This window comes from Drosophila obscura, unplaced genomic scaffold (assembly GCF_018151105.1).
Source record: "Drosophila obscura isolate BZ-5 IFL unplaced genomic scaffold, ASM1815110v1 contig_46, whole genome shotgun sequence".
In the NCBI taxonomy this organism is placed as follows: domain Eukaryota; kingdom Metazoa; phylum Arthropoda; class Insecta; order Diptera; family Drosophilidae; genus Drosophila; species Drosophila obscura.
The window spans coordinates 758,470-775,000 of record NW_024542835.1 but is presented as its reverse complement, the minus strand read 5'-3'; the positions used below and the strand labels follow the sequence as shown (position 1 = coordinate 775,000).

The 16,531-nt window shown below is 37.2% G+C and overlaps 2 protein-coding genes and 1 pseudogene across 3 annotated transcripts in view; 1 reads left to right on the top strand and 2 right to left on the bottom strand.

The window, feature by feature from the left end:
• Positions 1–578, bottom strand: part of LOC111074588 (ATP-dependent (S)-NAD(P)H-hydrate dehydratase) — a 6,139-nt gene extending 5,561 nt beyond the window's left edge. For both annotated transcript variants that reach the window (XM_022367417.2, XM_022367418.1), the window contains exon 1: positions 411–578. In XM_022367417.2, the coding sequence (XP_022223109.1) occupies positions 411–552 (142 nt within the window). In that variant the 5' untranslated portion in view covers positions 553–578. The remainder of the gene's footprint in view (positions 1–410) is intronic.
• Positions 579–6,625: 6,047 nt separating this feature from the next.
• Positions 6,626–11,082, top strand: LOC111074585. Its single transcript, XM_022367415.2, has 5 exons — positions 6,626–6,720; positions 7,986–9,828; positions 9,893–10,306; positions 10,366–10,526; positions 10,580–11,082. The coding sequence occupies exons 2-5, from the start codon at positions 7,996–7,998 to the stop codon at positions 10,824–10,826; spliced, it is 2,655 nt and encodes an 884-aa protein (XP_022223107.1). The 5' UTR covers positions 6,626–6,720; positions 7,986–7,995; the 3' UTR covers positions 10,827–11,082.
• Positions 11,083–11,171: 89 nt separating this feature from the next.
• Positions 11,172–12,818, bottom strand: LOC111074586 (annotated as a pseudogene).
• Positions 12,819–16,531: the final 3,713 nt, after the last annotated feature.

Here is a 16,531-nt window from a genome sequence, read left to right as displayed (position 1 = left end):
CCTCACAGAGCCGAAGGCCCTGGGAGCTGGGACAGAAAACTCAGCTGCGACACGTTCGGTGTAGGAACTGGCACATCTACATATATACTGTAGTGTTAGTGACGTCGTTTACGGTATTGTTCGTTAAAATCTATAAAAAAAACGGTGGCACTAAAATTGGTTGCCTCCGAAAATCACATTTTACTGTTTGGACCGTTGCTGGAATAACATATATCAACATAAAGCGGACAAGAAAATATTACCACCATTATCACAGTATTTTTGATTCGTCGTGATATAATGGATATACCTGAAGATATAGCCAATCATTAAAATTTTTTAACATTTTTAGTTTCTGCAACTTGAGCCTTTTAAAAAACAAAATTTCCTGTTTTTATTTTTAGACATGAACATTTAAGTAGGTGAGTTACCGGTATATTCCAAAGACCCTCCGATGACGCCAATTCGCCCATATTGTCCTTTATATTTGTCGTTTGTCAGTTTTGGCACAATTGTCCTAAACAAAGTAAGCAATTTAGGCAAATGTACAGGGATCTCTTTAATTGTTGACATTTTTTAGACTTTGTTCATGTATCGGCCTATTTATGTAAGGGTATCGATAAAAACAAAATATTGCATTTCATATACTATCTATTACATATATATATCGGTATTTACCCTTTTTTCACTGCCGCATCATTGTCGAAGGTGCGGAAAAATGATGCGAGGCTTTTACACCAAGGCCGCATCTTTTTCGAAGCATCTGTCAGATGTTCGACCTAATACTAATGTAAGCAAACTCGGTGATCAAGAAGAAGATAGCAAAAGCATTATTATTGAAATTTAAAGAAATTATCAAAGTTATGAGCGATTTATTTTTTAAGTATGGAAAAAGCCTAGTACTCAAAACGAAAAAAAACACCTCGCGAACAGAATCAGGGTTGATATTCGTATGAAACCGATAAGAAATTTTTTACGGCAAAAACTGTTTGCTAGGCTCTGTACGGAAGGCAGTACTCAGATCAACAAAAAAAGGTCGGTATATACCGGAAAAGTATACGAAGAATTTGCTTGTTTTTTTTGTATGTTTAGACTCACCTTATCAATTTGATATATTTTGCCAGCAAACTCGAAGCAAACATTGCAATAAGAGTACACAAAACCAAATGAAATATTTTAATAATGAAGACAAATAGAATCTAATTAATGCAGCATTATATAAAGGACAATTTTATGAATATTATAATATTATATTTTTATAAATTTTCATAAATATAAAAAACAAATATTGCTTTCAAAACAGTTTGTCTTCACGGTGGTCGGCACGGGAGGCGTCGCCATCTGCTACTGCTGATAGTCAGACACATTACCTTGCCAATAAAATATTGGGGAGCCCAGGATATGCCTGGGGAAGAGCGACCCCAGCCGAAGAACTGCATTTTGTTAACTTTAAACACTAACCATACAGTATATAGATGTGCCAGTTCATGCATCGAAAGGGGCGCAAGCTGAGTGTTCTGTCCCGGCTCCCAGCGCTTCGGCTCTGTGAGGCTGAGACACTCGGGTCGGGAGCCAGGCCATTCGGGTCGGGAGCTGGGCCGTTCGGCATGTATGACTCATGTCGGGAAGCGAAAGCAAGCTGAGAATTGCAAATGTATGTGTGTAAACAGACACGACAAAATTTTGTATCAATTCTTATTTTCCGAAACCGTTTTGAGTTTGTTTTGAGTTTCGTTTCCAGGTTACGTAAATGTGTGTGTGCCATGTATTCACACATACTGTGCTTGTGTGTGGGCTCTACAATTGTTGGCCGCTTGAATTGGTTTTTCGTTTTGTTTTGAGGGCTGATGTGATGTAGCGACCTATTCAGGGCCGGATCAACCCTTAACCGGGCCCTGGGCAACCATCAATCTGGGGCCCTTCTTTATTTTGTATTTTTCTCAGTGGCTATTATATTTTGTATTCATTATTTGGAGTTTTGTTTTTTCAACAAAATTTTTTTGTTATTTCTAGGAGGGCCCTAGGCAACTGCTAATCCGGCCCTGGACCTATTCCCGTCGTAAGACTTCATATTTTCTTGGTGTGTTCTGTCGCTCGACTCGACGCGGGTCGGGTCGAGGCATTGACGAAGCCGAAAGCAGAGGCAAAGGCAAGCCGAAAGGAGAATGGAAGAAATACCCCGCGTGCCCGACGCAACAACAGCTTTTCAAAACAAAACGAAAAAATTTTTTATGAACGGGCTTCGTCAATGCCTCGACCCGACCCGCGTCGAGTCGAGCGACAGAATACACCAAGAAAATATGAAGTCTTACGACGGGAATAGGTCCAGGGCCGGATTAGCAGTTGCCTAGGGCCCTCCTAGAAATAACAAAAAAATTTTGTTGAAAAAACAAAACTCCAAATAATGAATACAAAATATAATAGCCACTGAGAAAAATACAAAATAAAGAAGGGCCCCAGATTGATGGTTGCCCAGGGCCCGGTTAAGGGTTGATCCGGCCCTGAATAGGTCGCTACATCACATCAGCCCTCAAAACAAAACGAAAAACCAATTCAAGCGGCCAACAATTGTAGAGCCCACACACAAGCACAGTATGTGTGAATACATGGCACACACACATTTACGTAACCTGGAAACGAAACTCAAAACAAACTCAAAACGGTTTCGGAAAATAAGAATTGATACAAAATTTTGTCGTGTCTGTTTACACACATACATTTGCAATTCTCAGCTTGCTTTCGCTTCTTATTTTACTATTCAGACTATTTTAAAAAAAATAGCCAAATCGGTCCAAACATATTAATTTAATCTGTTCTATAAGCACTCTAAACCGACTGAATTTATATTTTGATTTATATAATACTTTCCATACAAAAAATCAAGCAAACGTTTGATAGCCCTGGAAAGACCTACATCATACAACAATATTAACGGAGAAAAAATAAAAAAAATCAGAAACCATGAAAATCAGTCCAGCCGTTCTAAAATCGCGATTTTCCGAGCCGGGGTCGCCTTTTCAATAGATTTTCGAAGCTACTGTTAGTCGGAATGGAGACAAATTCAAAAAATCAAATACCATCGGTCCAAAAAGTTATTTTTGTTTTGTATTTGTATTATTTCATTTATATCAATAAAAAACGAGATGGAACATGTGAGTCGCTTCTGGGGACGCGACTCTACTTATACCCGTACTCAGTCAGTATATACATTTTTGAGCTTATGATTATTTAGAATTTTAAAATTAAATAAAAAATTTTACCTTTTAAATTTGTTTGCTACATCTGTTATCTACATCTACATCTACAATGTATATTATACATCTAACATGTAGATTATACATTTACCATTTACCATTTAGATTTTACATGTACCATTTAGATTCTACATCTCCTCCGCAAGGGGTTGCTCGCGCACTGAACGCGGCAGAGTGTGTGAGCGAGAAAGAGAATGAGTAGCGTGTTTCTGGCTGAGGAAGCGTGGGAAGCAACTAAAAATTAAATTTCTTCATTCTGGCTATAATTATGATCCGATCTGATTCAGATTCGGCAATCTGGTAGATATGGTCATTCTTTAATATACTGCGTTTCTAGTTTTATCGTATCTTCAAAGTTGTGGCTGCCACAGATTTTCGTTTTTTGTGGGACGGAAGGGGGCGGTGCGAAATTCTGAAACACACTTGTAGCAGTGTGATATCACATGAGTCTGGAAACCAAATTTGGTTTCTCTAGCTTTTATAGTCTCTGAGATCCAGGCGCTCATCGAGACGGACAGACGGACGGACGGACAGACGGACATGGCTATATCGACTCGGCTATTGATGCTGATCAAGAATATATATACTTTATGGGGTCGGAAACGTTTTCTTATCTGCGTTGCAAACATCCACTTTTACCACAAATCTAATATAAAAAAGAGTTTTTGAGTACGGTTATAACAAACTCGTATTATTTCGATTTAATCGTGAAGCCTTCACATCAGCAAATGTAGCCATATCGCTGCCTTTATTCGCATACTTGCAAATATGTTTGATAGATTTCACTGAACTACAGAACATAACATTAATGTGAATGTTTTGCTCAGCAGAGGAGAATATGGTACTACCCATCGACTGTCGATGTCTACGTTGTTGATATTTATCATGAATGAGTGTACACAATTATCAATATTTCTTCCTCAATATATTGGATATTTATCGACTTTGGTGAAATCTTTTGTAAAATGCTTTGTAAATTTTCCATATTTTATGCAAGGCGATATGCGATTCATATCGGATCTGGAATTTCCGCGGAAATTACACTATCTATTTCCTCAGGGCGTATTTTGTCGACTAACATAATAAAAATGTGTGCATTAGGTAATCCTCGTTTTTGCCATTCAACTGAATACATCCAGCATTTTGTTTGACCGTGTAATTTTGTAACGAATCTTATTAAATACTCCAAGACTCTAACTATGCGACTGGCTATTGTCACCCCAATGTGCATCTACGCGATTGGCGAGTGCGAGATTTATGTCCTTACCACCCATGAAGTATATTTGTAAAAATGTATGCTTCGGTTGGCATTGGCAGCAACGAGCCTACATGGTGGTCCACTTGTCCTTTTATTTTAAATGTGGAATTTTATTAATTTGCGAAAAGACTTCAGGAAGATGTTTGAATCTAGATCCGTGCCGATGAGCATGCTTTTCAATGGTTCCGGTGATGCGCAACACATACCATTTGACTAATGCTTATATTTGAGCGAGTGACAATGGGCACATTCTTTGTCCCTAGCACCAATCAACACTTCCTGATTGTATGTATGTGTATGAGAATGCATGCAATTGCGAAATGCCCTCACGCACATTTTCGTTATTTTCATCGATCCGTTCGACTGTTCTTTCTGCTCTATTTCCCATGAATGTTGCATTATTTGTTCGACGGCGCAACTGGACATCTTGCACGTATTTTTCACTGTATAATAGCCTTTTACACTGCCGCATCATTGTCGAAGGTGCGGAAAATGATGCGAGTTGTTTACACCAAAGCCGCATCTTTTTTCGCATCATTTTTCAGCTTTGTTGTTATTGTTTGATGCGATAAAAACAGCTGTTTGCTATCGATAACCCATCGATATCCGTCGATACCCCGAAGATTTGCAGTATTTTGTAAAAATACTAGACAGAATACGGCCGCATGATTAAAGATGCGGCCGCATCATTGTCTTCTTCTATCCACAGGGCCCTTATGGGCACCATTGTCGCATGTTCCATTTAACGGAAAAATCCAATGATGCGCCCAGTGTAAAAAGGCTATAAGACACAAAGTTAACCTTCACAAAAAACTTTAAAAAACATACAAATATTGGATCGAGATCAGGTCACAAAACACACTGACAACTAAGCCAAGGCACTACTTGTTCCAAAAACATTAAACATAAATTAAACATGCATGGGTGGTAATATGAAGATTAGAAATATTTTACGACCTATGCGCAGACCTACTTGATATACGATGTCGCAATAATGTTGCATGATTTATGTGACGTTGCAATTTTACTTGATACAAAAACATAAAGATATTAGATTATGTCACAAAACACACTGGCACGGCTAAAATAAAGCACTACTTGATAAAAAACACTAAAATCGCGATTAAAAGTTAATAGGTTGTAATATGAAGATCAAAACCACTTTACGACCAGTCCAGCCGTTTGGAAGGAGTTCAGTCGCAAACACTATGACACGAGATTTTTAAGTATATAGATATAATATATATAGAAATAATATATATAATAATAATTATAATATAATAATATAATATAATAATATAATATAATATATATATAATAATATATAGAAATGTACATATGTATGTTTCAAGAGAAATTTTAGGCCTTTATCTACATAAACATGGGTACCGTACCACGCGCAGGCCAAATTAAGGTCTTTAATGAGATTCATTACATAATTACATGTATTCGGTCAAACAAAATGCTAAATGTATTCAGTTCAAGGGATTACCTCATGCACTCATTTTAATTTGGTTAGTTGACAAAATACGCCCTGAGGAAATATATAGTGTAATTTCAGTGAAAATTTCAGATCCGCTTACTGATCAACTACGGTTCGATATACATAGTTACCAAATAAAACATTATTCATGGTCCATGAGGTGATCTGAAGCGCTTATCACCTTGCATGAAAGATGGAAAATGTACAAAGTTCCAAAAGATTTCACCAATGGTACAATCACAAACGTCGAAGGATATTCATTATATCGAAGAAGAAATATTGATAATGGTGGCCAATCACTTATGATAAATATAAAAAACGTTGACATTGACAATCGATGGTTTTTAAAAAAATTTGTATTGTATTGTATATTGTACATATTTATACATATACTTATAGTTAATTTTTGATAATATTTTTCAGCTTAATCGGTTCAAAACTATTTGATATTTTTAAGACAAACCAATTCAAAATGTTTATTTAACATTTCACATATGCATATAGGTATTTACATATATGTATGAAGATTTATTGAAAAATCAAGCAACAAATTATTAAAGTAGTTTTAACATTTACATTAAATTTTGAATCCACTGAAATGAAATCTTATTGTTCGAAAATTTTCTTATGGTAAAGAGCTTTTGACTCTTAATAACAGTGGAACGCTGAGCTTTTCTCAAACGAGATCAACTTGTTGTGAAAGCGCATGCGCGAGTGCGGTCACTGGTGGCTGTTCCAAGCAAAACGTAAAATAAAAAAATTAACCATTTTATTTACTTTGTGTTCATTTTCCCAGATAACCATTTACGATTATTTCACCAATAAAATTTTAAAACCTTAATATGGAATGTATGCTAATGTATTTTATAAAACAAAATAAATACGTTTCTAGCGCAGTTTGCAACATTTTTGGTGAAAATTAAAAGAAAGTTGTGTATATATTTAGTTCATGAGAAACATTTTTGTGAGTCTTACCATTTACAATAGATTTTGAAATTTGTGAGTGATTTCCCGAAGTGGATTTTGTTGTTTTGTTTACTTGTCACAACATTCTGTTGTGTATGTATATTTTCGCAAGTATTCTTATACACACGTAGATGTGCATGTAGTTTGGTTTTCTTGATCAAAAGTCTTCATGAAAAAGAATAAATTATGTATCTTCATACTCACTTATGTATATCCATGTTAGTTAAACCGGAGTTTTCCCTTTGTGCCAACATATGTATATATACATATATATATGTTCGTAAATAGTATATATGCACATACATATGTACGAACAGTGCATATAGCCTACTTTCTCTAAAGATCAACTACTATGTACATATGTATATATTTTTTATTACAAATGTGCTTATTTATGTACTTATGAATGATACGGATGAAAATAAAGCTGAGCCCAAAAATAAATTTGTATAAAATCAAATTCAATAATCGGTTATTTTAATGCCGACAAAAAACGGAACAACTTGATCCGGGTACAATTTGAAAAGAAAACAACCACAAATATACCCGTTCGTTTTCGTGCTTTTCAAAATTTCGTAGCTCTCAATTCTCCTAAAATAAATGGTAACCAATTCTTCCATTGACTCTTAAGTGTCTCAAATGGTATAACAGGTACATATGTATAAACTCGGTTCTTGAGAAGAAACAAGTTAATCATTATCATTAGTAGAACCTGGCCCGTCTTTGATGTCTAAAACATTTCAGTTTTGGGCTCTTGGCTATATGTATACAATTTTGGTAAGATTAAATGTTTCTAATACACAGAATTTCCAACCACATATATTTTATTCAAATGGGATGACTAGTGTAGCTACATCGGAACGATTAATCTGGTAGAGTATCAAAGGACTAAGGCCTCTAAAGCCTACCAGGTTTCTTAAACATCTAAGTTTGTTATGTTTAAGCTAGTAACAACGTGAACACAAAATACTTACAGTTAATCCTTTGCTGTTAACATAAGGTCCATAACTAACTAAAAACATATTTTCGTACTCATATTTTGCAGGCACATTAAAATGGGCAATTCTGGCAGCTCCCATCAAATGAACATCCAGAGACAAAATAGGGACCCGCATGCTAAAAATCTCTCCCAACAGTTTCGCCAAAGCTCACATCGTAATTACGATTATGCAAAATCTGACATAAGGTCGAGTCCTACTCCACAAAGAGGGCACAGCCAGCAATGGCGGAAGTCATATCCGACGTCGAACAGTCAGAAGCTATTACACTACAAAACAGATGAGAGTGTCCAATTTAAAGTACTGCCCCGGATTGACAAGAGTCTTCACCTACGAGCCACTACGAATGGAGCAATACTCAATTCTGGAGGTACGATCAGCGGTCGAAGGCTGAGTGAAAACCCTGTTTCATACCCAATGAACGTGCCAATGCAAAGATCGCGGACCTTTATAGTCGAATCTACAAATCACTCAATGCAGACAGAGTTTACCCGTTCACAAACGCTTCATCATGTTAAAGCGAATTACAAAAGAGACAATTTAGTATCAAATACAAAATCTAATTTGTCCCAAATGCAACGACACACATATTCAGAGCCGGAACTAGTAAAACAAAATTTTAATGAAACTGCGATGAATCAATCACTAGCTAGATCGGAGAAAAAGAACAAGTACACTAAAAAACGTAGGGCTCCCGAAGTGCCTACTGAAACAATGAATATTGAAGCTGCCGTTCATCCAGAAACAGCTAAAAAAGATAACATCTCTACAAGTATTAAGATTAAAAATGACCAGGGCAGACAAACTCATTTCTCGAAAAATACCGATCGACTGACTACAGTAAATAAAGCATCAAATTTATCATTTAAGAGGAAAAGTGCGGAACGAAACTCTGTTGGTGGAAATTGCAGGCCAAGTGTACCAATGCAGCGGTCGAAAATGACCTACAGGCGTGAAAAAAGTTCTGATGCTATTATAATAAGAAGTAAGAATGCAAAGGAGGCTAATGTTAACACAGAAAACATTGAAGATAAGAAAACTCATTACAAACAGAATAGCCATTCTATTAAAGAATCATCCATGAATTCTATATCGAATACAAAAGAAACAAAAAATGCTTCTGCTCCGACCCCCGAGGTTCAAAATCACAGACGAACATTTTATTTCGGCATGGATGTCAACACTTCCACAGAGACTCGCCAAGATTCTCAAGATAACAACAAAGTTCTGCAGCCAATTAATGGATTTCCACCAGATCCTCCTGCAAAGAATATCGTCTCTAACCCAATTACGTATAATAACGAGAAAAACGTTATTTCAAATGAAGTTACATCGCTGCTTTTTGTTCCGAACTATGATATTGAATATAGAAAGTCAACAAGTCAAGAGGACAGCGTTGATGACAATGGTTTGCGGCTTTGCATCCGCCCTACTCTGCCACGTCGTCAACTTGATACGCCTTCCTTTAGCCCGGCGTTAGCTTGGCGCTCTCTTTTTGATGATGAAGTTCAGATTGATAGAGATATGAATATACCATCAGATCCAAGTAGTTACCTAAAAACAGAAAAAACCGAGCTGCCAATTCAACCGAGCTATATTTACGAACTAAGACATGCTCGCAAAGTAAATAACTTGCAAAATCCATGGACGCCTGAGCAGGACCTGTGCGATCAAATTGATGACAGAGCGGGGAATCTCAACACAGATTCAGACTCGAGCTCGGACGACTATCGCTCTAAATGTGAGGGAGAAGCTTTATTATTCTACGGTAGCAAGTCAAAAATATCTTCCCATAATTCGGTATCACCCCTCCACACCTTTAGTCTTTCTCTACCTAGAGATGGTCACTTACAACATGCGCGGAAGCTTGATAATTTAAAGTCAAATGATGTCGGTTTAGTATTCCAAGACATAGAAACGATTTACTATTAATTCATTGTATATTATTTTATAGGTATCCATTTACAAAAGCCTTCGAAAAAGAAAGCCCGAATTTTTTTTTAGCAAACGTCCTGTTTGTGGAGTTACCAGCTTAAATGCTCAGACCACGGGTATTTCTGTAACTAAAATTGATGGCTTCGAGAACTGGATGCTACATAAAAATGTCGACAAACACGCAGTTTGCTTGAATATAATTAAAGATACAGATAACAGACAGGAATTACCTGTTATTGAACCACAATCATTAAAAAAACTAGCTGGGGGAAAGCACGTAATGTATCTGCCCGGAAACAACGAAAAACCATCTTGCAATAGCGATAGAGGTGAGCTCGAAACTTGCAAAGCAAAATCCAGTCGTCATTTCAAAAGCCGACAACGCCACGTACCTGAAAACCTGCAGGACAAAACTCCAGTATATCCTATTTCGGTATGGAATAACGAAAAAAATATGAAAATTCATTAAATTAAAAATATAATTTCTTTCAGAGTGTAACTGAGACGAATCTAAAATTTGCCGACAAGTTTCATCAGCGATTTACATTCCATAATCCAGTGCGCTTATTGGAGAAGTTGTATTCAGATAGATCAATGAAAGATACTGAAGATACTGAAAACACTCACAAGAGCGAGGTTGAAGCTTTGAAAAGGTATATTTACCTTGTATTTTATAAATAATTTTTCTAATCATATTTCATGTTAGAGTGGAGGAAGACTTTCAACGCAACCGTGCCAATGAAAAAGAGAGTATTCGTCATCAGTTACAACTTCATTTTGGTCTTGAAAGTAAAAACAAAGAACTTTACCACAGCCTGCCCATTCCATCTATTCTGGATAGTTTTTCTTCCATTGACATAAATGACACCAACAATAACACGTTTTGTCGAGATGAACCGGAAGGCTGTGCCTCCAACACTTCCCCTGTGGGTCCTGAAGGCGACTCCTGCTGATCCTTATGAGGTGCGAGCGATAAAAGATATTCTCCGAAATTTGTTAGTACATAAATATGTATATAAATATACAAAACTAGCTTTTGAATAAGTGGTTTGTGTGTTCCTGGATATCAGACAGGTCTTTGATCGGATGGGACATCGATTATATTTCCAATCAGCATCACAGTCATCACAGTCGATATAGCAAAGTCCCTCCGTTTATTTATACATATGTATATACATAGCTGCAATTGTGTGAAATCCGTCTCTGACTAGAACTCGAAAAAATGCAGAACACCGCGTTTAAATTAAATGAATCGCGTAACACCAAGCGTCTGAAAAACAAAATGCATAACTATTCTGAAATTTGTTCGCTTTTATTTCAACTTTTATTTCCCAACGAATTAGCAAGTTTAAACTGTAAGTAAATATAATGCTGTGCTGCGTGCTGCTTTTTGTCAGCAATTCTTGAACCAAATTGAATAGCTCGCTTTTTCAACAGCACCGCGTCCCGCAGACCCAATTGATATCCATACAACCTTAATAGCAATTTATCACCGACACCTTCAGGAAAGCTATAGCAACATTTCTGTTTCGGCTCTAAAGACCGAACAAATTGAACAACGTTCTCCTCGATGAAAGGTGCCCGCGCTGTTTTGCCATTATCCGCAATAACGCGATCATCTCTCGCCAAATTTCGAGCAGGTATTCTCTGCCAGTCTTTCTCGAGTTCATTCTGTACAACAAGTTGACGCTCTCGGTCGTCTCCCAGACAGTGTCTATAAGCGTTTCGATGGCGATTATATCCTCCGAACAATTCATCAGCACCCGAACCTATGACGGCAACTCTGGCAGATGAGTACGTAGTATGGGTAGCGAACCAAAACGCACAGCCTAGACTCTCATCCAACACTGTCTGTAGCGGATAGATAAGATGATGGATATGTTTTGAGAGGTGAAGCTGTAATTCCTGACGGTTCACATCGACTTCTATCAGGTTCCAACACCGCTTGGGACATATTCGTTTCAGCTCAGTGTATGACTGTAACGCAGTCTTACGGTCCGGAACATTCCAGTATTCCTGTGTTGCAGCTGTATTTTGAGCAGTAATTCTTTCAAACGCCACATTAATAAGTTCTATCGGTTCTTCAGCTGGTACATATCTGTCAGCAAGGATAGCTAAAACAGTGCAATCGATGCCACCAGAAAAAAGTATACACACTTTAGCGTGGGTACAGCGAGTGTTTTGGACAATCTTTAAACAATCACGACAAAAGGGGGGCGTTTTGACTCGTGATGCCACAGAACTTTGAAGTAACTTATTGAAGGTGGCTAATGCTAATTGGATTTGGGGAAAACTAAGCAGATTTTCATAAAGCTGTTCATGGTTGTCAATATAGGCAACTTTGTAAAAGTCGAAATCAAAATCTAGTTGGCTTTTTAACAACCAATCTGGTGATATTGTACGTTTGATCATCGTTTTTCAGCCCATTGCCAAATCAAGTGTGTTGAGTTGATGGTGCGTATATTCATTCAGGGTCTGCCAGGGAAATAGTACACAGCTGCTCAACGTGTCTATTTTTAATTTGTACAGTCCCAACGGTGGCAATTCTAGTGTTGATAACTCATCGGTCCCCGAGTAAAATGAGGTGCTCAATAAATGAAATCCTTGCTGATTATGCTCTATAATCAAGACAACCTCTTAGCTATCCATAATGTGTCTGACATTGAGTCGGGTTTTTCCCAAGTTGTACAAATCTTCATTAAACAACAATACACAGTCCCCTTCGATTACAGGCTGTTTTTATATATTTACTCTCTTCTTGTTGCAGAAGTAGCTCATCCTACACATCTGGACCACGATTATTTAGGACTGTTTTTAGGGTATTATTTAGTTCAATACAGCTAACTGTATTTGGATTAATTGCGCGAAAAATTCCACACATTACAATAATAGGCTGTTTACATTGGGACTGCGTCATGCTTCTTTGCGTCTTGCCGGAGACGCAGTTTTTTTACATAGGTTAAGCATAGGGCCCTAGTGGTGGCAAAAAGTTGCGTCGGTGTCTGATTCATGTGCGTCTATTCGATATATTCGATTGCTTTTGCGCTTAACTGCACATTTTTGCACTTTTCTGCCTATCAGCGCAACTATCACCTCTAAGAACAACAAAAACTTGTAGTTTAAAAATCAAATTTTGGCGCTAAAATGAATGGTTGTGCAAAAAGGTGAAAATATACATGAAATCATGAAACAAAATACTTGAAACTGATTGTATTATTATCATACGACATTTTTGTGATCCCCTGATGCCATTATGACACTGTTGGAGACGAACTTCGATGGTTTTCATAATTTTAAGAAGAACTCCCACAAGCTCTACAAAGAAATGTCTGAAAATAATAAATAAATATAAGAATCAATTCTCTTTCGTCCATTTTCTTGTCGTCTTGCATAATTCTGTTGATTTCTCAAAATTTGTTTACTTTCCTTGTCATCAAGCACCCAAAACAAAATTCAAGACGCGCGTCTGCCAATGTAAACGCCTTTTCTGCTTCATTGCGTCTATTCCGAAATCGATAGCAGTCGCGCCCAGTGTAAAAAGGCTATAATAGTACATGCCTTAAGACCGGGAAAATATTTGTGCAAGACGGGCGATAACGATATACGATTTTTATGTCGACTATTCGATACTTCAAGCAATGTTATACATATACCTTTTTCACACGTACAACCATCCACCTTCCATTTCTGGGAAGGTCCTTAATGCCTAGTACCAAAGACTATACAATACCAGGAGGAACAAACACCCATTCAATTTTCGTTTGACTCTTCAAGGTATTCTCTTTTAAGCCTAGTACTTTGATCCAAAACCTGTTTGCTAGCAAACAAATGTCATATATTCTTCTAGCGGGCAGTGGTGTGACCAGAGGTGTGCACTGCATTCCGTACGGTTACACTGCTCAGACAGCTGCTTGGTTTTGTTTAAAGTTAATAAAATGCAGTTCTTCGGATGGGGTCGCTCTTCTCCAGGCATATCCTGGGCTCCCCACTATTTTATTCTCAAGGTAATGTTTCTGACCATCAGCAGCAGCAGATGGCGGGGCCTCCCGTGCCGAACACCGTGAAGAAAAAATGTTTTAAAAACAATATATTTTTTATATTTATAAAATAAATAAAAATAATATATAATAATATCCATATAAGTGTCCTTCATAATTTGATTCTATTTTTCTTCATTATTAAAATATTTAATTTGGTTTTTCGTTCTTATATTGCAATGTTTCCTTCGTGTTTTCTGGCAAAATATATCAAATTGATCAAAATTTCGAGGAGTTAGAAACATACCAGCAACGCCAGCAAATACCTTCGGATAGTTTTTTTTAGTATATAACGACCTTTTTATGAGCGCTTTGGATAAATAGAGAATTTTCCAGAGCTTGTAAAGATAATTTTATTTTAGGAGATATAAGTACTCAACGTTGAAAATTATTTCGTGTGAAAAAATTTGTTGAACTTTTATTAGCTTATTAATTTAGCAAGTTGAAATGGCCGAAGGCCCCACTGTGTGGCGCTGTTTCGGGCTCGCTCTACTCGTCGCTGACGACTAGACGAAGCCGTCGGGCAGCGGGTTTGCGGTCAGAGACAAGGCATAGCCGAAAAGACAATTGAAACCCCGCGCGCTCCCTCTGTCGCTGGGGCGTTCCAATAAAAACCGCCATAGAACAGCTTTTTGGTCGCTCATGTCGCATCTTGGTATTGTATAGTCTGTGCTAGTCCTTAGTTCCGAAAAAACTGTTAGAAAACAAAATCAGGGTTGATATTCGTATGAAACCGATAACAAATTTGTTCAAGCATTGTTTGCTAGGGTCTGTACGCATGATGATATTTTCCGGTATTAAATGGTATCTTTCTAGCCAGTCGAAAAAGATAAAATAGCTCTATCTTCCGCCAGGTACCCTTGCAAATACAAACATTATCATTTCAAAGAGGAGAGCAAAAAACCCAATTGAAATTGAATAATATCTATTAAATAATGAAGACAAATATAGTCTAGTTAAGGCAGCTACATGAAGGACAATTACATGGAAATTATAATATATTAGTTGTATTAATATAAAACAAACTTTTTGATTGTATAACCTCTGCGACAGCAATACCTGCCAATTCCACGTAGTACATATAATATGATTCTATCTGTTTTTTGTTTGTCTATTAATTTGATTTCGTCGATGTCCATGTCTATGCTCTTCAAAACATGTTATCGGTCGGCAGTAGGGCTGCGTTTCTGCCTGGGATGCTGCAGTCATTGCATATCAATGTCCAGAGATGCTTTATTTTAAATTTAACGTGCAAGACAAGCCATAAAAATATACCGGATAGAGAACACTACACATGACCACAGGACACAGATAACACTAGTCAACACGACAATTAGTCTGTGGCCCAAAATTATTTTTTCTTATAGACTTCGGGGTTTACAATTTTTAACGAATTATGGTTTTTTTCTATGGCTTCTTTTTGAAGAATTTTTGAAGTCTGGTATTTTTTTTAAGCTTTTTTCAGAGGTAGCGCTTCTTTTTTTCACATTACTCTAGTAGCTTACGTCTGGTTGTAAGGAACTTTGCTATTTTGAAAAGATAATTAAAACAGCTAGAAGTTAAGCTCAAACACTTTGTGATTTCAGCTTACCGTCTGGAAAATATTTTTTTATTATTACGTAAGTACAAAAGTACTTTGTACTCCAGTTTTAGAGGTGAACGGGTGTTTATTAGCCAATGTAGTTTTTTTAGCTTTAAATTTAAGTAGATTTCTCTTCGCTTCAATTTGTTTACGCCAAGTAAGCCTTCTACCTAGATGAACACCAAGGTATGTTACTTTCTGTTTGATTAGGAGCTCCAGGAGAAGATTTTGATTGCGTATAAGCTCCTGCATCGTTTGTTGTATTGCTACCATTGTGTTTGTTATAGTTACCAGCATTGACTCTAATCCACTAGGCAATTGGGGTGGATTAGCAGGGGTATGTTGGGCAGAGATTTTTGGGATCTGATTTGATGCCTGACGCTGCATTATTCCAGCTGTGGTTGGTTGAAGTGTCGGCTTAGAGACTGAGGCGTACGACCCGTTGTTGTAACTTAACGCCTGAGCAAAAGGAACGCCTGGAGTCGTAGTTGATGGTATATATGGCAAGTTTTGTTGGACGACCTGGTTTCGATCTGCAGTTATTTGTTGGTTTAGGCGATTTTTCAATTCTTTATAGACAGGACAACCTCTATAGTTGGCAGTATGATTTTTTGGCAGATGGGTCCTCCTTATTTACGGGGCAGGCCTCAGTGAGATGAACATCACCATAGGCATCGCAGACTGCCCGTAGGGTGCAATAAGTTTTCGTGTGTTCATATTCGTGGCGCCTTTCAGATGTCAGCTATACTTTGAACATTGGCTGGGGAATTTTATTTCTATTTATTATGTTCATGGCCATTTTGACTTCGAAGCCCTTATCGTTAAGTCCATCTATTATCTCATTGATTGGGTTCGATTCCTTTGATAACCACTTGTAATCCTTTACTACTTTTAAGTTGGTAGGTGTAGTAATTCATTTTTTCATTTTCGAGGTATTTCGCAACTGATCGATAGTTTTGTTCGTCATTGACTTGTATTTTTGTTTCATTTATGTTACCCCTTTTTATGGACGTGACATAGAATGTGTTTGCGCCAATTG

Coding starts and splice junctions, on each gene's coding strand:
- LOC111074585 (XM_022367415.2), top strand. CDS start 7,996: ATGGGCAATTCTGGCAGCTCCCATCAAATGAACATCCAGAGACAAAAT. Junction 9,829..9,892: donor ATAATTTAAAGTCAAATGAT/GTCGGTTTAGTA, acceptor ATTATTTTATAG/GTATCCATTTACAAAAGCCT. Junction 10,307..10,365: donor CTCCAGTATATCCTATTTCG/GTATGGAATAAC, acceptor AATTTCTTTCAG/AGTGTAACTGAGACGAATCT.